This window comes from Narcine bancroftii, chromosome 7, assembly GCF_036971445.1.
Source record: "Narcine bancroftii isolate sNarBan1 chromosome 7, sNarBan1.hap1, whole genome shotgun sequence".
Classification (NCBI taxonomy): Eukaryota; Metazoa; Chordata; class Chondrichthyes; order Torpediniformes; family Narcinidae; genus Narcine; species Narcine bancroftii.
Window position 1 is genome coordinate 75,649,449 of NC_091475.1, and position 17,305 is coordinate 75,666,753.

Here is a 17,305-nt window from a genome sequence, read left to right on the forward strand (position 1 = left end):
TGCCCAATACCATCTGTGTGAAGAAGATGCCCCTCAGGTCGCTTTTATAAATTTCTCCTTTTACCTTAAATATATGCCTTCCTACTTGAGGAAAAAAATGACTGAACTTATCTAAGCCCCTCAAGATTTTATCATCCTCTGTAAGGCCCTCCAGGGAGAAAAGTCCCAGACTATCCAGCCTCTCCTTATAATTTAAGCCTCCCCAGTTCCGTCAACATTCTGATGAATCTTTTTATCCTTTTATGCACCCATTCTAGCTTTATGATATCCTTTCAATTGGTAATTAACTTAAAGCATGCACAGTGCTCTAAGTGTGTTCTCACTGCTGACATTCATTGGTAACAATAATGATCTTCATCCTGTATTCAAAACCCTGACTGATATAGGCAATCATGCCAAACCCCTCCTTCACTACCCTGTCTACCTGAATCACCAATTTCATGAAACCATGCACAGCACCTCTAAAAGTCTGACTCCCAAACCAATTTTGTATCAATGTAGGTAACTCACCCTGGACCTCAGGTAATCTAACCTTCCAAACTAGTCTAATATTCAGAAACTTGTCAAAGGCCATACTTAATCACATAGATAATATCTACCACTCTGTGAATCTGCTTGGTCACCTCTGTAAAAACTCAAATTGAATTGAGATACAATTTCCCATGCACAGTGCTTGCCTTTCCAAATGCAGATAAATCTTGTCCCTCAGAATCCTTTCCACGAACTTTACTGTGTTACGACTAACAAAGTTTTTATTAAACAATTAATAACATAACATTTCTTACTTATCTCTAAACTTAACTCTAAATTTAACCCCACTATGCACAAATGTAAATGTGTATGTGTATTAAAGTCCAAAACCATTACAGTTTAAATTTGATTCTGAAAAAGTCAATTTTTAAAGTCCAGTTTCAAATGTCTTGTTGACTTCAGGATCCTTTTAAATCACAGTTCAGAAGTAATTATGAAGGAGTTTTAAACATTACATCTTCAGATCTCTTTAAACTCACGAGTCTATGGATGAGCTGTCTTTCAGAGAGATATTCTTCAAACAGGAGTGACCATCTTCTGGTCACTAATAATAAGTGATCTTACTTGTTTAAAAGCCATTTATGTTGCATCTCCTGTGATAAGAACAATACAAGCCCCGTCTTTCCACGAGGTCAAGCTTTCTGTCTTCTTCAGTTTTCTTCCACAATGAGGCTGCACTCCTTAGTTTCAAAAGAGCAGTCAGAAAGTGGTCTCCCTTTTGAAATCCACTATTTTCTGTATTTCCCTTTGATTAGGGGAAACACATAGCAGCACCTATTCTGGTTTCTGTAATTCAACCCTGACTTTCACAAAGGTCCAACTTCTGAGTGTCCCACAGGGTCTTGACTTCTGAACTGACTCAAAATGTCTGAATTTGTCAATATATTTCTCAAAATCATATGACAATATATCATCAACAAGGCAATTTTGATTCTTCAAAATCATGTACTGGAATCTTTAAGTTCTAGTTTCATTTCTGCAAAATTTCTTGCCATTTTCAAAACCACTCCATATCGATAACAACCTCAGACCTCATCTCTGTTCAAGTACCAAACCTGGTACTTAAGTTTCAATTAAGAACACTTCAGTTCCATCATGGCTCTGCTTTCCAGATGCGTCGACTCTGAGAATGGTTCTCTATAAATGTGCTGTGACTTGTGTGTGACCCTATACCAGCCCACAACTTAGTAAAAATACATATACAATATTTGAACTCTATAACTTACTTTACTAAAACATTTTTATATGAAATATAGCTTAACATTAACTTAAATATTAACATTAACACAGATCCATTCCAGCTGCCACTGCTATAATACTCACAAAATTATCCGTGCTGCTGTTCTTAAAAAAAAGTACATCTAACTACAACATTAGCAATGGTTATGTGATATCATATAAGTGTTGAAAATCAAATACAGAACAATGTTGAAAAAAATATCTAGCACATGTACTTTTATTGTTTATGTCTTAATATTTTAACTTATATTTATGTAAATCTGCTCCGTGATCCTGAAGAAACGCTATCTCATCTTTACTGTGCAATGTATGGTATGAACAACAAATAAACGTACCTTGACTTTAAAATTTTGTTATAGAATTATCAGCGTAGAAACAAATCCTTTGGTCCACTCTAGCAAGTCCTCACCTATCCCAGTTACCAGTACTTGATTTGTAGACTTCAAAGTCTGGTATCTTCAGGTGCTTGTCTAGATATTTCTTAAATGCTCTGAGACCCTAAGCCTCCACCACCTCAAACAAAGTATTCCAAACTTCAACAACCTCTTACTTTGCTTTAATCTATGCCCTCTAGTTATAGGATTCTTGGTTACAGAAAAAAAGTTGACTACAATCTTTCATATCAATGCCTTTCATAGTTTTGTAATACTCTATCAGGTTCCCCCTCAGTCTTTTCTGTTCCATTGACCCAAGCCAAGCAGATACATTCTCTCCTCAACTGAGATGCTCCATCACTACCAACATTCTGGTAAATCTCCACTGCACCCTCTCCAGAGAAATCATCACTTTTCTATAACTAGGAGACCAAGACTCCACATAACATTTCAGATGTTGCTTCACCAATGTTTAATAAAACTGTACCATAATCTTCCTATAGCTCATGAAGATCATCGCTCGTACACCTTCTTTACGATCCAACCTAATCGTGTGTCACCTTCAAGGAACTTGGGCCTTGTACATAAGGTTTGTTCCGCCTAATTTACCAAGTAGTCAATATCTCTCAGTAGCCCATGACTGTCCTCCTCATTATTCACAGAAATGCTTGAGGAATTCAGTACATCTCGCAGCATCCATGGGAGGTAAAGAATATTACTGATGTTTCAGGCCTAAGCCCTACTTCAAGGTATGAGAAAAAAAAGCAGGCCATACCTGAATAAAATAAATGGCAAAGGAGGATATAGAAAAGAGGCCAGTCGAAGGAAAGGCAAAAATTGATGGGGGGGGGGGGGGGTGGGGGGAGGTTGGCTCTATGAATGCAGAGCTGGGCAAAAAGAGAGAGAGCTACAGGAAAGGAGATATGGGGGATGGGGGCTAACAGAAACAGGAGGTTGATGTTAATGCCATCCATTTGGAGGATGCCCAGACAGAATAGGAGGTCTTGTTCCTCCAATGTGCAGGTGGTCACAGTCTGGGAGTGCATAAGACCATAGACAGACATGTTGGCATGGGAATGGAGTGAGGAATTGAAATGGGTGGCCACTAGGAGACCCCGCTATTGGAGGGGATGGAGCTGACATACTCCCAGTCTGCATCCAGTCTCTTCGATGTCGAGGAGACCACAACAGGAGCACTGGATACAATAGATGACCCCTGCAGGTTTACAAGTGAAATGCTGCTTCACTTGGAAGGACTGCTTGGAGCCCCAGATGGTAGTGAGGGAGGAGTGTGGCTGCAAATGGAGCACCTCCTGTGGTCACAGGGGTAGGCTAAATGCATCGAAACTCTGGAAGAACTCAGCTGATCTTTTCACCATCTGAAGAGACCGGCTGAGCTTCTTCAGCATTATGGGGTGTTTTTACTACAATCACAGCATCTGCAGACTTTCGTGTTTCACATAGGGGTAGGTGCCAAGAGGACGATTGGTGGGAAGGGAGGAGTGGATGAGGGAGTCACAGAGGATATAGTCCTTGTGCAATGAAGAAGGGGAGAAGCAGGGAAGATATATCTGGTGGTGGAGGAAATTGCGGAGAATATGTTCAACACAAAGGCTGATAGGGTGGTAGGTGAAGACAAGGGGAAGCCTATCCTTGTTATATGTGGGATCAGAGGGGGCCAGGGCAGATGTGCATTTAATGGAGGACATGTGAGTGAGGGTCGAGTTGACGGTGGTACAGAGGAAGTCACATTGTTTGAAGAAGGAGGACATCTCTGATGATCTTGTCCCAGAAGCAGATGAAATTGAGATAAAGGAATAGAATTCTTATAGGGGGCAGGATTTGAAGAAGAGTAATTGAGGTAGCTGATGGAGATGGTGGGTTTGTAGAAGACATTGGTCTAGAGTTTGTCTCTAAAAATGGAGACAGAAAGAACGAGAAAGGGAACAGTGTTGCAAAAGATGGGCAAAATAAATATGAGGTTGGGATGGAAGCTGGCAGCAAAGTGGATAAAGTCAATGAGCTAATCATTGGTGCATGAGACAGCAGCAAAGTAGCTGTCGATGTAGCAGAGGAAGAGTTTAAGGGACCTGCCTGAGAAGGCTTGAGGTGTGGACTGCTCTACATAGCTAACAAAAAGGCAGGCATAACTGGGACCTATGTGGGTACCCATGGCTGCTCTTGTGACTTGGAGAAAGTGGGATGAGTTAAAGGGGAAGTTACTGAGGGTGATGACATTCTGCCAGCCAGAGGAGGGTGGTGATGGGAGGGGGCCTGGTTGGTTGTATTGCTGAGAAAGAAATGAAGTGCTTTGAGGCCTTCAGTACGGGAGATGGTGTGTATAGTGAATGGGTGTTCATGGTAAAGATGAGGTGGTCAAGTTCAAGGAACTGGAAGTTTTTGAAGTGATGGCGGGCCTATGAAGTATCATGGATGTATAGCTGGGGAGGGACCGGAGTTGAGGTAAATGGATAGAGGCTGGGCTAGGGAGACGATTGGAAGTGATGAGCTCAGAGATAGTATGTGAGACAGTGATTTGCTGAGTTTCAGTTGAATCCTATTGGAAGGATAAATAAGATGAGGTGCTTGAGAGTTGTCTGACTTTGACCAAATAGAGTTGAGTGCGCCAGACCATAACAGTGCCACTCTTGTCTGCAAGTTTGATGGTGAGGTTAGGATTACTGCAGAGAGAGTGGACAGCATGTCGAAAATGAAGACATGCCTCAGCCTCCTTTACTCTAAGAAATGAAGACCCAGCCTATCCAACCTCTCCCTAGAACTCATTCCCTCCAAGTCCCAGTCACACAGATGAATCTCTTTTGCATCCCTTTTTAGCTTATTGATATCTTTTCAGTAGCTTGGATGGATATCAATACGCTAATCTTCCATGCACATTCATCCTCTAATTGTGACCTTTGCACGCCTGCATCACAAGGTCCCAACTTTTGTATTCAATACCCTGCCCAATGAAGACAAGCATGCTACACGTCTTGCTCACTACCTGAATCGCCACTTTCAGGGAACTTGATCTCCCTTCTACGAGGCTCCCCAGCGCCATTCCACTTTCCATGCAAGTCCTGTCCTGGTTTGACTCACCGAAGTGTAGCAAATCACATTTGTCAGAGTTAAATTCCATTTCCAACTCCTTAGTCTACCTTCCCAACTGATCAAATTCTTGTTGCAAATAGCATCTTTCCTCACTCACATCCTTACTTATCATGTCCATTACTGTGACCCATCATTAATATAGACAACAAACAGCAGTGGACCCAGTGCTTGTTTGCTTCAGTTCCTTGACTTTGATGATCTTCTTCATGGTAAAGACAATGAGAAATATTTGCTATGAAATCTCACCCATCTCCTATGGCTCCACACAAAGTTGATTGTTGATTTTTAATGGGAACAATTCTCTCCCGAGCCATTGTTTTTCTATTAATATACCTGTAAAATCTTGTAAGATTTTCCTTTATCTTTGAGAGGAAGAATTTCACTTTAAACAGAACAGCTGATCCCAAGTACTTCAGGGCCCAGGAGGCAGAGCAAAATTTTTGATTCGCTTGTTGTTAGTCATTGCAGCCAATAAAATAAATAATAGATTCAGATGAGTGAGTGTACTGGAAGTGTAAGTGTAACGTGACTGACTGCACTCAGAGACAATGAGGAGTACAAACATGCTTTTAATAGCTTATAATCAATGGCCGGTTAACACAATCATCCTCAGGTGAATCTGAGGTAAGGTGGGAAAATCAGGGTTTATATTGGGGTAGGTGAGGGTGGAGCCAGCCATCAGAACAATGCATAGACAGTGAATTCCAGTTCACTGTAGTAAGTGCTTCGGCCATGAGTGTTGAACAAAGGTCCAGGAAAGGTTTTTTTTTAATACTTTTCAGACCTTCTTCAGTCTGGATGTCATTCTGGGCAGAGCTATGCTCCTCCTTTAGAATGTGGATACCAGCAAGATTTCTGTGTCTCTGTTGATTACATCTGTGGGAAGTGTGTACCCAGCTGCAGCTGGTTATTTAATGCATCAAGGAATTGAAACTGGAGCTGGAGCTGGACCTGGACAATCCTGAGGCAGAGAGGGCCATAGATTGCAGTTAAGGTGCATGCTGCAGGTAGTTGTGTAACCACCAGGAAAAGTAAAGACAATAGGTGGACAGTGCAGGGTTCCTCTAAGGCCAGTACCCTCATTAACTGGTTTAATGCTTTGAATGAAAACCTGTCAAAAGGTAGTACCATGACTGGCTCTGAGACTCAACAAGGAAGGGTGGTCAGGTAGAGCAAGAGTGGTAGGAGAATGATTTAATGGCTTGATAGCCAGTTAAAAAAGCAGGGGCTCCAGGAAGGCAATGGTGGGATTACAATCTGTGCCACATGCTTTCAATGCAAGAAGTAGAGACAGAGTTTAGGTTATTACATGGGTAAGGACCTATTGCAGGAACTTGAGCTTCAGATGTTCAGATCAATGATCTCTCTTCGAGGCAATGTGGGATGTGACCTGTGCAAGGGGAACAGATTCCATTTCAACTGGAGGGGAATCAAGAATCTTGCAGTGAGATTTGCTTGTGTTACTCTGGAGGGTTGAAACTGGAAGGGAGGAGGGGGCAAAAGGAGCAGCAAGGTAACAAGTGAAGTAATTAAGGGGATGTCAGATGGCAAGTAAACCTGAAAAAATGGTTAGGAAGGGAAAGGTGAATGAACACATTGAATGAACAGATTGATGGGCTGAAATGTTTTTTTTAATGCAAGAAGTATTCTGGGTAAAGCAAATGAACCAAGAGCTTGGACTGACACTTGGAATTATGATGTTGTCGCCCTGACAGACTTGGATGCAAAAGGGGCAGGATAGAGTGGGAGGAAAAAGAGATAGAGCACCCTCTCTTATCTTCAGTGGAAAGGTGATTCTTGGGCCCCAGCACTCAGTGGAAGAGAAGCAGGTGGCGGCTAGCTCAAAGCAGGAGCAATGACTATCTTCCTTAACCATAATCTCCCATGCAGCTGGAACCGCTCTGCGTATCCCTGACTCTGGCAGAACAGTTCCAGCTGCGTGGGGGATTTTGGGTAACGAAGACAGCCACTGGACCTGCATTGAGCCATTGCTACAAGCCAGTGTGGGGCTCCGGTGAACTCAAGGCTTGGCAGTACTGCACTCCTGCTACCGCATCAGGAGTTGGATGGGGGTGGCAACAAATGATTGGGGGAGTGCTGTGACGGATGGCCAGGGCCAGGAACGAGGCATTTGCTTAAAGACACTCCCATTTAAAAATGATTCCGAAATCCGGAAGATTCCGAACAACAGCAGGTGTCTGGTCCCGACGATCCCGGATAAAAGGTTAGGCATCTGTATACAGTTAAAGACAGGGTTCAAAGGCATTGATATGCAAGGGGGATCTTGGATTTCATGTCATAGATCATTGAAAGTGGCTATGCAAATTGGGTGATAAAGAAGGCATATTGTATGCTTGGGTGGGGCATTCAGTATAAAAGTGAGTAAGTCATATTGCAGTCAAAAAAAAAATTGACTTAAGTCGCAGTATGGTGTGAAATTCTGGTCGCCTCATTACAGGAAGGATGTGGAGGCTTTGGATGGGGTACAAAAGAGATTTACCATGATGTTGCCTGGATTACAGGGTTATTAGCTCTGGGGAGAGGTTAGACAAACTGGAGCAGTTTTCTTAGCTACGTTGGAGGCTGACGGAAGATCTGATAGAAGTTGATAAAATTATGGGAAGCATAGATAGGATAGAGAGTCAGCATCTTTTTCACAGGATAAAAATGTAGATACCAGATGACAAGCATTTAAGATGAGGGGAGTGAAAAGTTTAAAGATGTGCTGAGCAAGGTTTTATTTACACTGAGTGGTAGGTGCCTGAAACTGGCTGCCTGGAGTAGTGGTGGAAGCAGATCAATAGTAGTGTTCTAAATCAACACATGAATATGCAGAGAACACTGGGATAAGTATCAAGTGGCAAGCAACAGGGTTTTAGTTCAGTTTAGCAACTTTGCCATGGACTCATGGGCCGGAGGGCCTGTTCTAGTGCTGTACTGAACAGTTTATTTCTTTTTCTAGTATTTTATGACAAACTCGTGCATAAATACAGTTTTCATATATCAAAATATTATATAAAAAGAATGATTAAATACATTAATTTTATATGAAAGAAAAAAACTAGAAAAATCTAATATACTCTCCCATCCCTCCCCAAAACCCCCACTACCTACCCAAAGAAAAATAACTACAACAATTAAAAAAAAACTAAAATACTAATAAAAATATAGTAAATATACATATCAAGTTGGATTGCTCTTGGAAACACTCGAAGATCTCACATAAAAACATTTTCACCCCTAAAAAATAATTAATTAAGTGAAAACTTCATGGAACTGGAGAAATCAAGGGAATTATTTATAAACTCCTAATATTTGAGCATACAGGCTCCAAATCTGTAAAAAATACAATATTTACCTCAAATATATGTCATTTTTTCTAATGGAATGCAGCTTTGGATCTGTTTGCCATCTTCCTAATGTTAAAGAAACATCTGATTTCCAAGTAACACTTCCTTGTTATTACCAGAGCTAATTTAACAAATTTCAATTAAGAATCTAATACATCTAATTTAAGAATTATATTTCCAAAATTACCCATCAAAAATAGCTCAGGATTTAACCGAAAAACGACACCAGTAACCTGTTGCAAAAAATTACTAATGGAAATCCAAAATGGTTTGACTTTTGAACAATGTCAAGTAGAGTGGAAAAAAGTTCCAATTTCTTTCACCACATCTAAAACATCGGTCTGAAATATCTGATTTCCATTTATTCAATTTTTGAGGTATAAAGTATAATTGATGTAAAAAAATTATATTGAAGCAACCTATATCTTACATTAATTGCATTAATCATAATATCCTTACACACATTTTGCCATGTCTTTTAAACATTTAAATCATGTTCCCATATTTCCTTTGACCTAAATAAACCTAATTTAGACACCTTCTCCTGTAATTTCATATATACTAATAAAATAAATTTCTTAACAATTCCATGTCACCAATTTTTCTAACAATAGTTTATTTCAACAGCTAATCATCAACTGCTCTGATGCCACAAAAGGACTGTCTGCAGTATTGCAGTCACTTTCCTTGCACAAGGGTAACTGAATTTTTAAAAAATGATCCATATTTTGTGTGTATTGTTTCTTTTTGATACAATTATGTAAATCATTGGGGTTGTTTTTTATTTACAAAGTAATTATTTAGCTGCAGCAAGTAAAGGTTTTCAGTTCATATTTATATTGTACAATATGAATGACAATAAACCCATTATCAGTATGTTCTTATCCTGCCTGCCAGATCCATATCCTGTCCTCTTTTAGCCCTTCTGATTTCCCTCATGTCCTCCTACAACTCTTGCACTCACTGAGAGATTCTCTTGATCTGGACTGACACATGCCTGCCTTTTTCTGACCAGAACCTCTCATCACCCATGGTTTCAAAAACTTCACCCAACAGGAACATCCAATCCCTGAACTCTTGCTTATCTCACCTTTAAAGTCCTCCCACTTCCCAGCTGACCCCCTAACCTGCAAACGACCTCTCCCAATCAAACTATAATGCCTGCAAAATTGGCCAAGCCCCAATTTAGGACCAGTCCTTTCTCCGTAACTATTATAGTATGCAAAATTACACTCCCTGATCCCATAGAGAGGTAGAGATGAAACAAAATAGGGGGCTTAGGAAAGGAGAATGACAGAGAGGACCAGATTGAACCAAAAGGGAGAAGAGTATACAATGGGTGAATAGTATTGGGGAAAAGCAGATGGAACCAGAGGGGCATTGTGGGAATAGGGACAAAAAAGGGCTGGAAGGAAGGAGAACTAAAGGTGAACTAGAGGAGGAAATCAAGGGGAACACATGAGGTGATTGCTACTTAAAATTGGAAAATCCAGTTCTCACCATTGGGTGGTAGATTACCCAGGTGTTCTTCCTCTCCATCCCTGCAACCCTTGCTCTTATACCCCTCCCTCATCACCATCTGAAGAATTAAGCAGCCATTCCAGGTGAGGCAAAAATCAATGAGCACCTCCTCCAACCCCATCTAATCTATTCAATGTGGACTCTTCTTCACCAGAAGCACCTCTGCTCTGTCTGCAATGACCATCCCAGGCTCCTGGTTGCATGCAATTTCAACTCCTCTTTCCAGTGCCACTGACCTGTATATCTTCTGCCTTTGTCCACTGTCAGGTTGAGGGCCAATGCAAATTCCACTTCTCCAGGCATTACAGTTTAACCTCACTTTGTGCTAAATGAATGACTATGTACTTGCAGAAACCCTTGGTCACTGGGCGAGAGCAGTAAATCTTGTAGAAACTTAAGCAACCTAGGAAATCAGCTAGTCTGGTTTACAAGTTTTACAATGAAATAGCTTTTTTTTGATTATCCTCGCTTTGTATGGAATTTTCAATATAGTATGCAAAATTACTGAGATGTGAAAACAATAAAAATCATACAATCATTTCACCTGAATGAAGATCTTGATGTTCATCAAATTTTGCCTGAAATTGTGATTCAGTTTTTGTGGCACGTATTGTCCAAAGTCCTTGAAGGGATGAAGATAGATGGGAGAAGGCTGGACTTCGAGCTGGATTACAAAATAAATGCATATATAATGATTTGGCAGTGATTTTTTTGGGAAAATTTTATTTAAATTTTCATTACTGCATTAAAGATTATACATAGATTGTCATTCTAAATAATAAAGATTAAAACCCCCTCCCCCTTAATAAAAACCAGCCCCATAGGAAAAAAAGAAAGTAGAGAACATCTGAATATTATTTAAGTAAATCAAAATTATTAAAACTGTCAACTAAAACAAAACATATCTTAATTATAGGAGATGGAAGATTCAGGATAGGTGATTACAACCTAATTCCTGCAGTTTGAAAATATGGTTCCCAAATCTTTTGAAAAACTTCAATGCGTAAATTATATCTAATCTTTTCATACAATTCCAGTATGCTATCTATTCATTCGCAAGTTCCAAGTTACTGCCACACATTTTCTAGCTACTGCTGGGCTATTTTAATAAATTCTTTTTGACAGTTATTTAACTTATATTTCGATTCTGTGTCAAATATAAATAATTGGATCTGAGGAAATTTAACTTTTGTAACTCTTTCCAAAAGTAAACCAAATTCTATCCAAAAGGGTCTGAGTTTTGGCAGTGATTTTAAACATGGTTACATTCAGAAAGAAAGAATGAGCCCAGGCTTCTATCAATTAATTACGTTTCTTTATAGATTTTAAAATCCAAGAGCAGAATGAATGATATCATTATAGCATAATATCTCCTTACATTTTTTCAACTATTTTCTTTCAACAGTGCTATAGAAACATTTACAAATCATTGTTTGCTTGGGTATGATGTTTTGTAGGGAGAGGGGGCAAAGGTTTGTCACTGAAAGATACAGGGAAAACAGATACTTGTGTGGGGTGTGTGATCAGACGGGTCCTGTGGATAGAGGAGTTTTCTTAGCAGGTTGCTTAGGGAGCTCTCTCCATGCTTGTTCCAACTCTAACTTTGGTTATTGATGCATAGTTAACATTAAGAATGATTTATTGCATTGAGAGAATGTGTTCTAGGGCCAGTAAGAAAATGTAGAAAGGGTTAAAGTTTGAAGTTTTAGGAAAAGGCTCCAGAAGTAAATGCATGTATTATGCTGTAAGCAGATAGTGTTCACTGCTTATATAAGGACATCGATAAAAGGGTGTCTATGGACTCATAAATATTTCCAGCTAAAACTTCAGAGTTCAAAGATTTGCTTGTATTTCTCACAATAAACCAGATTCATTAGCTTGGTCAAGGGTACATATCCTTTCTGAGTAAAGTTGGGGTGGCCACAACAGTTAAGACTGTAAGGCTTTAATATGAGGCATGGAAGGGTAGTGGGTGAGGATTTAGACAATGAGATTGGACCTCGATTGATTACTGGAGCACTTGGGATTAAAGGTAGGCTGGAGGAAATGGGGATTTGTGATTAAGAAAGTACCAGGGATGATCAGTAAATTAGAGAGACTAATTGAGCACCAGACTCCATCCGCTGTCTGAGGCTTACAAATATAAATAAAATTGGAAGAAATCCTGAGCCGATCAGCACTGCTGGGCAGCTCTGCAATGCCTAAAAATGCTTATTACAACACATTAGAAGTATATGTGATACATGTGATAAATCCCAATTTCAGTCAACATAATGACTATGTGGCAAGCACTACAATGTACAATTGAATTTCGAGGGTAGTGTGTTCACACTATTTCAAGAATATTGTACTATTAGCAAGCCCTAATCCACAGTTCCCTGACAGCAGCAACATGTATCAATAGAACGGTGAAGAAGGCATGTGGTAAGGCTGCCTTCTGAACTCAGGCCATAAAATACAAGTCGTGGGATGTTGTATTGCAACTTTACAAAACGCTGTGGCTGCTTGGAGAAATATCTGCAGTTCAGGTCACCACAACACAGGAAGAATGTGATTGAATGGATGAAGTGCAAAGGGGATTCATCAGTATGATGCTTGGATGGAGGGCTTGATGGATAAAGCAATGGTTATTTTCTTTGGAGCAAATGAGACTGAGGTGAATCCTGACAGAATATCATGACAGAAGAGTGGCATAAATAAAATAGATAATAAAAGCTTTTTCAGCTGGTAGGAATATCAAAAACAAGAAGGGAAAGATTTAAGGTGAGAGGAAGGAGTTTTTAAAGCGGTGAGTAGGTGGGGGAGGGGGGGGGTGGAGAGTATAATTTTTAACCAGAGAATGGTTGATATCTGGAATGTGCTGCCAGAGTGGTAGTGGAATCAGATACAATTACTACCTTCAATAGGCTTTTAGACAAACACTGAAATAGGCAGCGCATAGACTGAACAAAGACTTTGGTCTCAAACAGTAAAAGGACTGTTCAGTGGTCTGTTTCAGTCTTGTGCAGGGTGCCCTGCAAGGATTTTATATCACGTACAAGGCACAGAATATCATGTAATAAATGAGTGGAGCTGGTGAGAAGGGATGGACACAGCAGAGAGAATAACAAACTAACAAGCAAGGGGCAGAGGAAAAAGTCATGCATGAGGGGAGGTGTAATGATGAGGCAGGGAGAAAAAGAGAGCCATGGTTGAGGAGAAATGAAGAATCATAGAAAAGAGTAATCATTAGAAAGCTGAAGAGAAGGCTGCAGAAGACTGTGGCCCGATCAAGGAGTCCAATTGACCCAGGAGTGAAGCACTCAATGGCAAAACGGGATCATGTTTGAGAAATGATTGTAGTGGGTGGTGAGAGATTGTGTGGGAAAACTATAACTTTGTAGTTTGGCAGAAGGTTTCAGTCAGTTATTTTGTTGTGGAATAATTGCAGAATGAATCTTTCACATCTCTCGATGGAGGACCATCGCCTTCCCAAGATCGTGTTATATGGCGAGCTCTCCACTGGCCACCGTGACAGAGGTGCACCAAAGAAAAGGTACAAGGACTGCCTAAAGAAATCTCTTGGTGCCTGCCACATTGACCACCGCCAGTGGGCTGATAACGCCTCAAACCGTGCATCTTGGCGCCTCACAGTTTGGCGGGCAGCAACCTCCTTTGAAGAAGACCGCAGAGCCCACCTCACTGACAAAAGGCAAAGGAGGAAAAACCCAACACCCAACCCCAACCAACCAATTTTCCCTTGCAACCACTGCAATCGTGTCTGCCTGTCCCGCATCGGACTTGTCAGCCACAAACGAGCCTGCAGCTGACGTGGACTTTTTACCCCCTCCATAAATCTTCGTTCGCGAAGCCAAGCCAAAGAGACTATACTTGAACATTCATTGTTAATAACACCTTTTGGCACTTTGCAGATGATTGTACTTGGCTTGACAGGATGACAGTAGCCAGAATGGATATGCCCCTTTTTGAAGAGAATTACCGGAGGCAATTTTCTGTACCCTTGAAGAGAGGTGAACATTGTAGACATGTTAGAACAGCAAGGCAACATGAGAAACTAGAGCTGCAGCACAAATCTCAGTTTTATATCCAAGATGCTGTCATGTCCTCTAACCTTTGATGCATCAAATTAATTAACCTGTTCCTTGATTTCACCTGAAGTGACTCATTGACAGGAGGCCTGGGAATAAGAGAGATTGCATTATCAAAACCATTTCCTGCTGAAGATGGTGCCAAATGCTTCAGTCATAAACAGACCTGCCTCATCCAGTAGGAGGGTGCCCAGATAGAAAATGAGGTGTTGTTCCCCCAGTTTTTGGGTGGCCTCAGTCTGGCAGTGCATGACAACGTGGACGGACATGTCAGCAAGGGAATGTGGCAGGGTACTGAAATTAGTTGCAACTGAGAGATCACCACTATTGCAGTTAATTGAGCCGAGGTGATCAATGAAGCAATCTCTCGATCTACGTTCAGTCTCTCCGATATAGAGGAGCATTGAATGCAGTAGATGATCCCTGCAGATTCCCAAGTGAAGTGTTGCTTTACTTGGAAAGACTGTTTGGGACCCCGAATGGTGGCGAGGGATGAGGTTTAGGTGCATGTGCAATACTTCCTGTGGTCAAAGGGGTGCAAAGGGAGCGATTAATGGGAAGGGAGGAGTAGATGAGGGAGTCATGGAGCATGCCATGAGAAGAGGAGATAAGAAGGGAAGATGTGTCTGTTGGTATCACAAAGTAGGTGGCGGAAATGGGGGAGGATGATATGGTTGACACTAAGGCTGGTGGGGTGGTAGGTGAAGACAAGAGGAATCCAGTACTTATTGCATGTGAGGGTGGAGGGGGCCAAGTCAGATGTATGGGTAATAAAGGATGGGCAGGTGAGGTTTGGGTTGATGGCAGTAGAGGGGAAGTCACAAATTTTTGAAGAAGGAGTACATCTCAGATAATCTGGCATGGTAGACCTCGTACTGGGAGAAGATGCAAAGGAGATGGAGAAATGGAGAAAACAGCATGGAATCCCTACAGGGGCAGGGTGTGAAGAGGTGTAGTCAAGGTAGTTTTAGGAGTTTGTGGCCTTGTCGAAGATGTCTTTTGAGAGTTTGTATCCTGAGATGGAGACAGAGATTCTGAGAAAGGGGAGAGTGTTGCTTGAGATGTACCAAGTGAATTTGAAGTCGGGGTGGAAGTTGGCAGCAAAATGGATAATATCGATGATTATTAAAGCAGCGCCAAAGTAGTCATCAATTTAGCAGAAGAAGAGTTGAGGAATCTTGCCTGTGCAGGCTTGACCAAAAAGGCAGCATCATGTCACCTTTGTGGATTTGGTGGTCAAAAGGGATTAGTGTGGAAAGAGTGGAGGGCCGAGCATTCCGAGGGGGTGAGATTGGAGTAAATGAAGGATATAGTGAACTTGCGATAATGTTATTACAGTGGCATCTGAGGGGGCGAGATTGGAATGACTGAGGGGAATGGTAAAGTCGAGGCAGTTGATATCTCAGAAGCATAGCCTTAGCAGAGTAGCAGTGATTTTTAAGTGTGTGGTTGTGGCTGTGGGATGCTCTTTTATTCCTTTTATAGTCTTCATTGAACTGTGATTTGTCTTGGGCCTCTGGTTTGATGTTAATTGTAGAGTGAAGAATATACTGGTTAATAAGTTACATATTGTGTTTGAAATACAAATCTGCTGGAATGTTTGGTTGCAAACCTTCAAGCATGCCTAGATTTGAGCTGCTCGATCTGATCCTAATTTGTTCTTTTTAGAGCATGGGTAGTGCCACACAATACGTTGCAGGATAACCTCAACACTATCTCAATAATTTGCCTCTATAATGTCTGTTCAGAGTTTATTCGTACCATTACCATTGTGCATATGTGGATCTGGAATAGATAGATTAGTAATGTTCAGAACAAATAGGTTTATCCAACAGGTTCACTTTCTAGTGCAGACACAGCCTGGCAGTTCTAACTTTGACTTGCCCAGCTCAGTCAGCAGTGGCACTTCTGAACCTTGCTGAGTGCACAGTGTATTGTTCCATTGTACTAAAGAAGTTCACACTGAACCTCTTGGGCATTCTTGAGATTCAAAGTGCTTTTTCTAAGTAGCCTGTAGTGATGCTGAAGTGGCAGCACTGTAGCTGGTGCAGACTTGGGAGAGCCGGGAATGGAGACACAGTGCTGCTCTGCAGAGTCCTACTGCTGATTTGTTATGCTGACTTCTCTGTACAGACTTTAAATGGCCTGCTAAAGGAGTCGATGGTGTGTTTTTTTAAAAATCCTGAAACCATGAACATCTGTGTCCAAGATAATGGTGCCTGTGCTGGGCAGTACGAAGGATTGTAGACTCGGGGAGCATGGACTGGCACAGGGCACCAGAAATGGGAGAACACCAATCTCCTCCATTGAGAAGGGAAAGCACCGGACACTACCTCACAGGGAAGATGACTTTGGCAGCAGACCAGTGAGGTGCTTAGCAGCTGAAAGACCCATACAGTGAAGGAATCTCCCAGTGACCACACATTTCAGTTCCCTGCCACATTCCTTGCTGGCCTGTCTGTCGATTGCCTCATGCACTGTCAGACTGAGACCACCTGCAGATTGAAAGAACAGCACCTCACCTTCTGCCTCCAACTGGATGGTATTGACACTGACTTTTCCGGTTTCTGTTAGAAACTACACACCCCCCTCCTATCTTTTTCCTCCGTCTCCTTTCCTCTAGCTCTGACTCTCTCTCTCTCTTCCCTTTTTCCTCTGTCTCCTTTCACAGAGCCAAAATTAATTCTCACCTTTCCTTTTATCATATCTAATTAACATTTTTTGTTTGTTGATCTATACCCCTCCCCCTCCTATTCTTCCCCCTTTCTTTCCCCAGCCTTTAATTCAGACACTTTTGTTTTCATTCATACCTTGAGGAGGGACTCAGGCCCAAAATGTCAGTAATATGTCTTTACTTCCTCTGGATGCTGCAAGACTGGCTGAGTTCCTCCAGCACTTTGATGTTTGACTTCCTAATGCCACAATATTTCATAGACTCTGAACTCAATGCTGAAGTTTACCAGGGTTTCACTCTTTCAATTATGTGTCATTGTGCTGCTACTTCACCACCTGGAGAATAATGCCTCATTCGCCAGGCTGTTGTTCAATGACTTCAGCTCACTGTGCAGAAGGTGTCAACACCTCTCTCTGTATC

General features: G+C 41.3%; 1 protein-coding gene across 6 annotated transcripts in view; it reads right to left on the reverse strand.

Moving 5' to 3' along the window:
• Positions 1-17,305, reverse strand: part of abcc4 (ATP binding cassette subfamily C member 4 (PEL blood group)) — a 394,241-nt gene that overhangs the window by 69,999 nt on the left and 306,937 nt on the right. For all 6 annotated transcript variants that reach the window (XR_011341954.1, XM_069890346.1, XM_069890349.1 and 3 more), the window contains one exon: positions 10,668-10,787. Coding sequence is in view for 5 of the 6 variants with exons in the window: in XM_069890346.1 (XP_069746447.1) it covers positions 10,668-10,787 (120 nt within the window). In the remaining variant the exon portion in view is untranslated. The remainder of the gene's footprint in view (positions 1-10,667; positions 10,788-17,305) is intronic.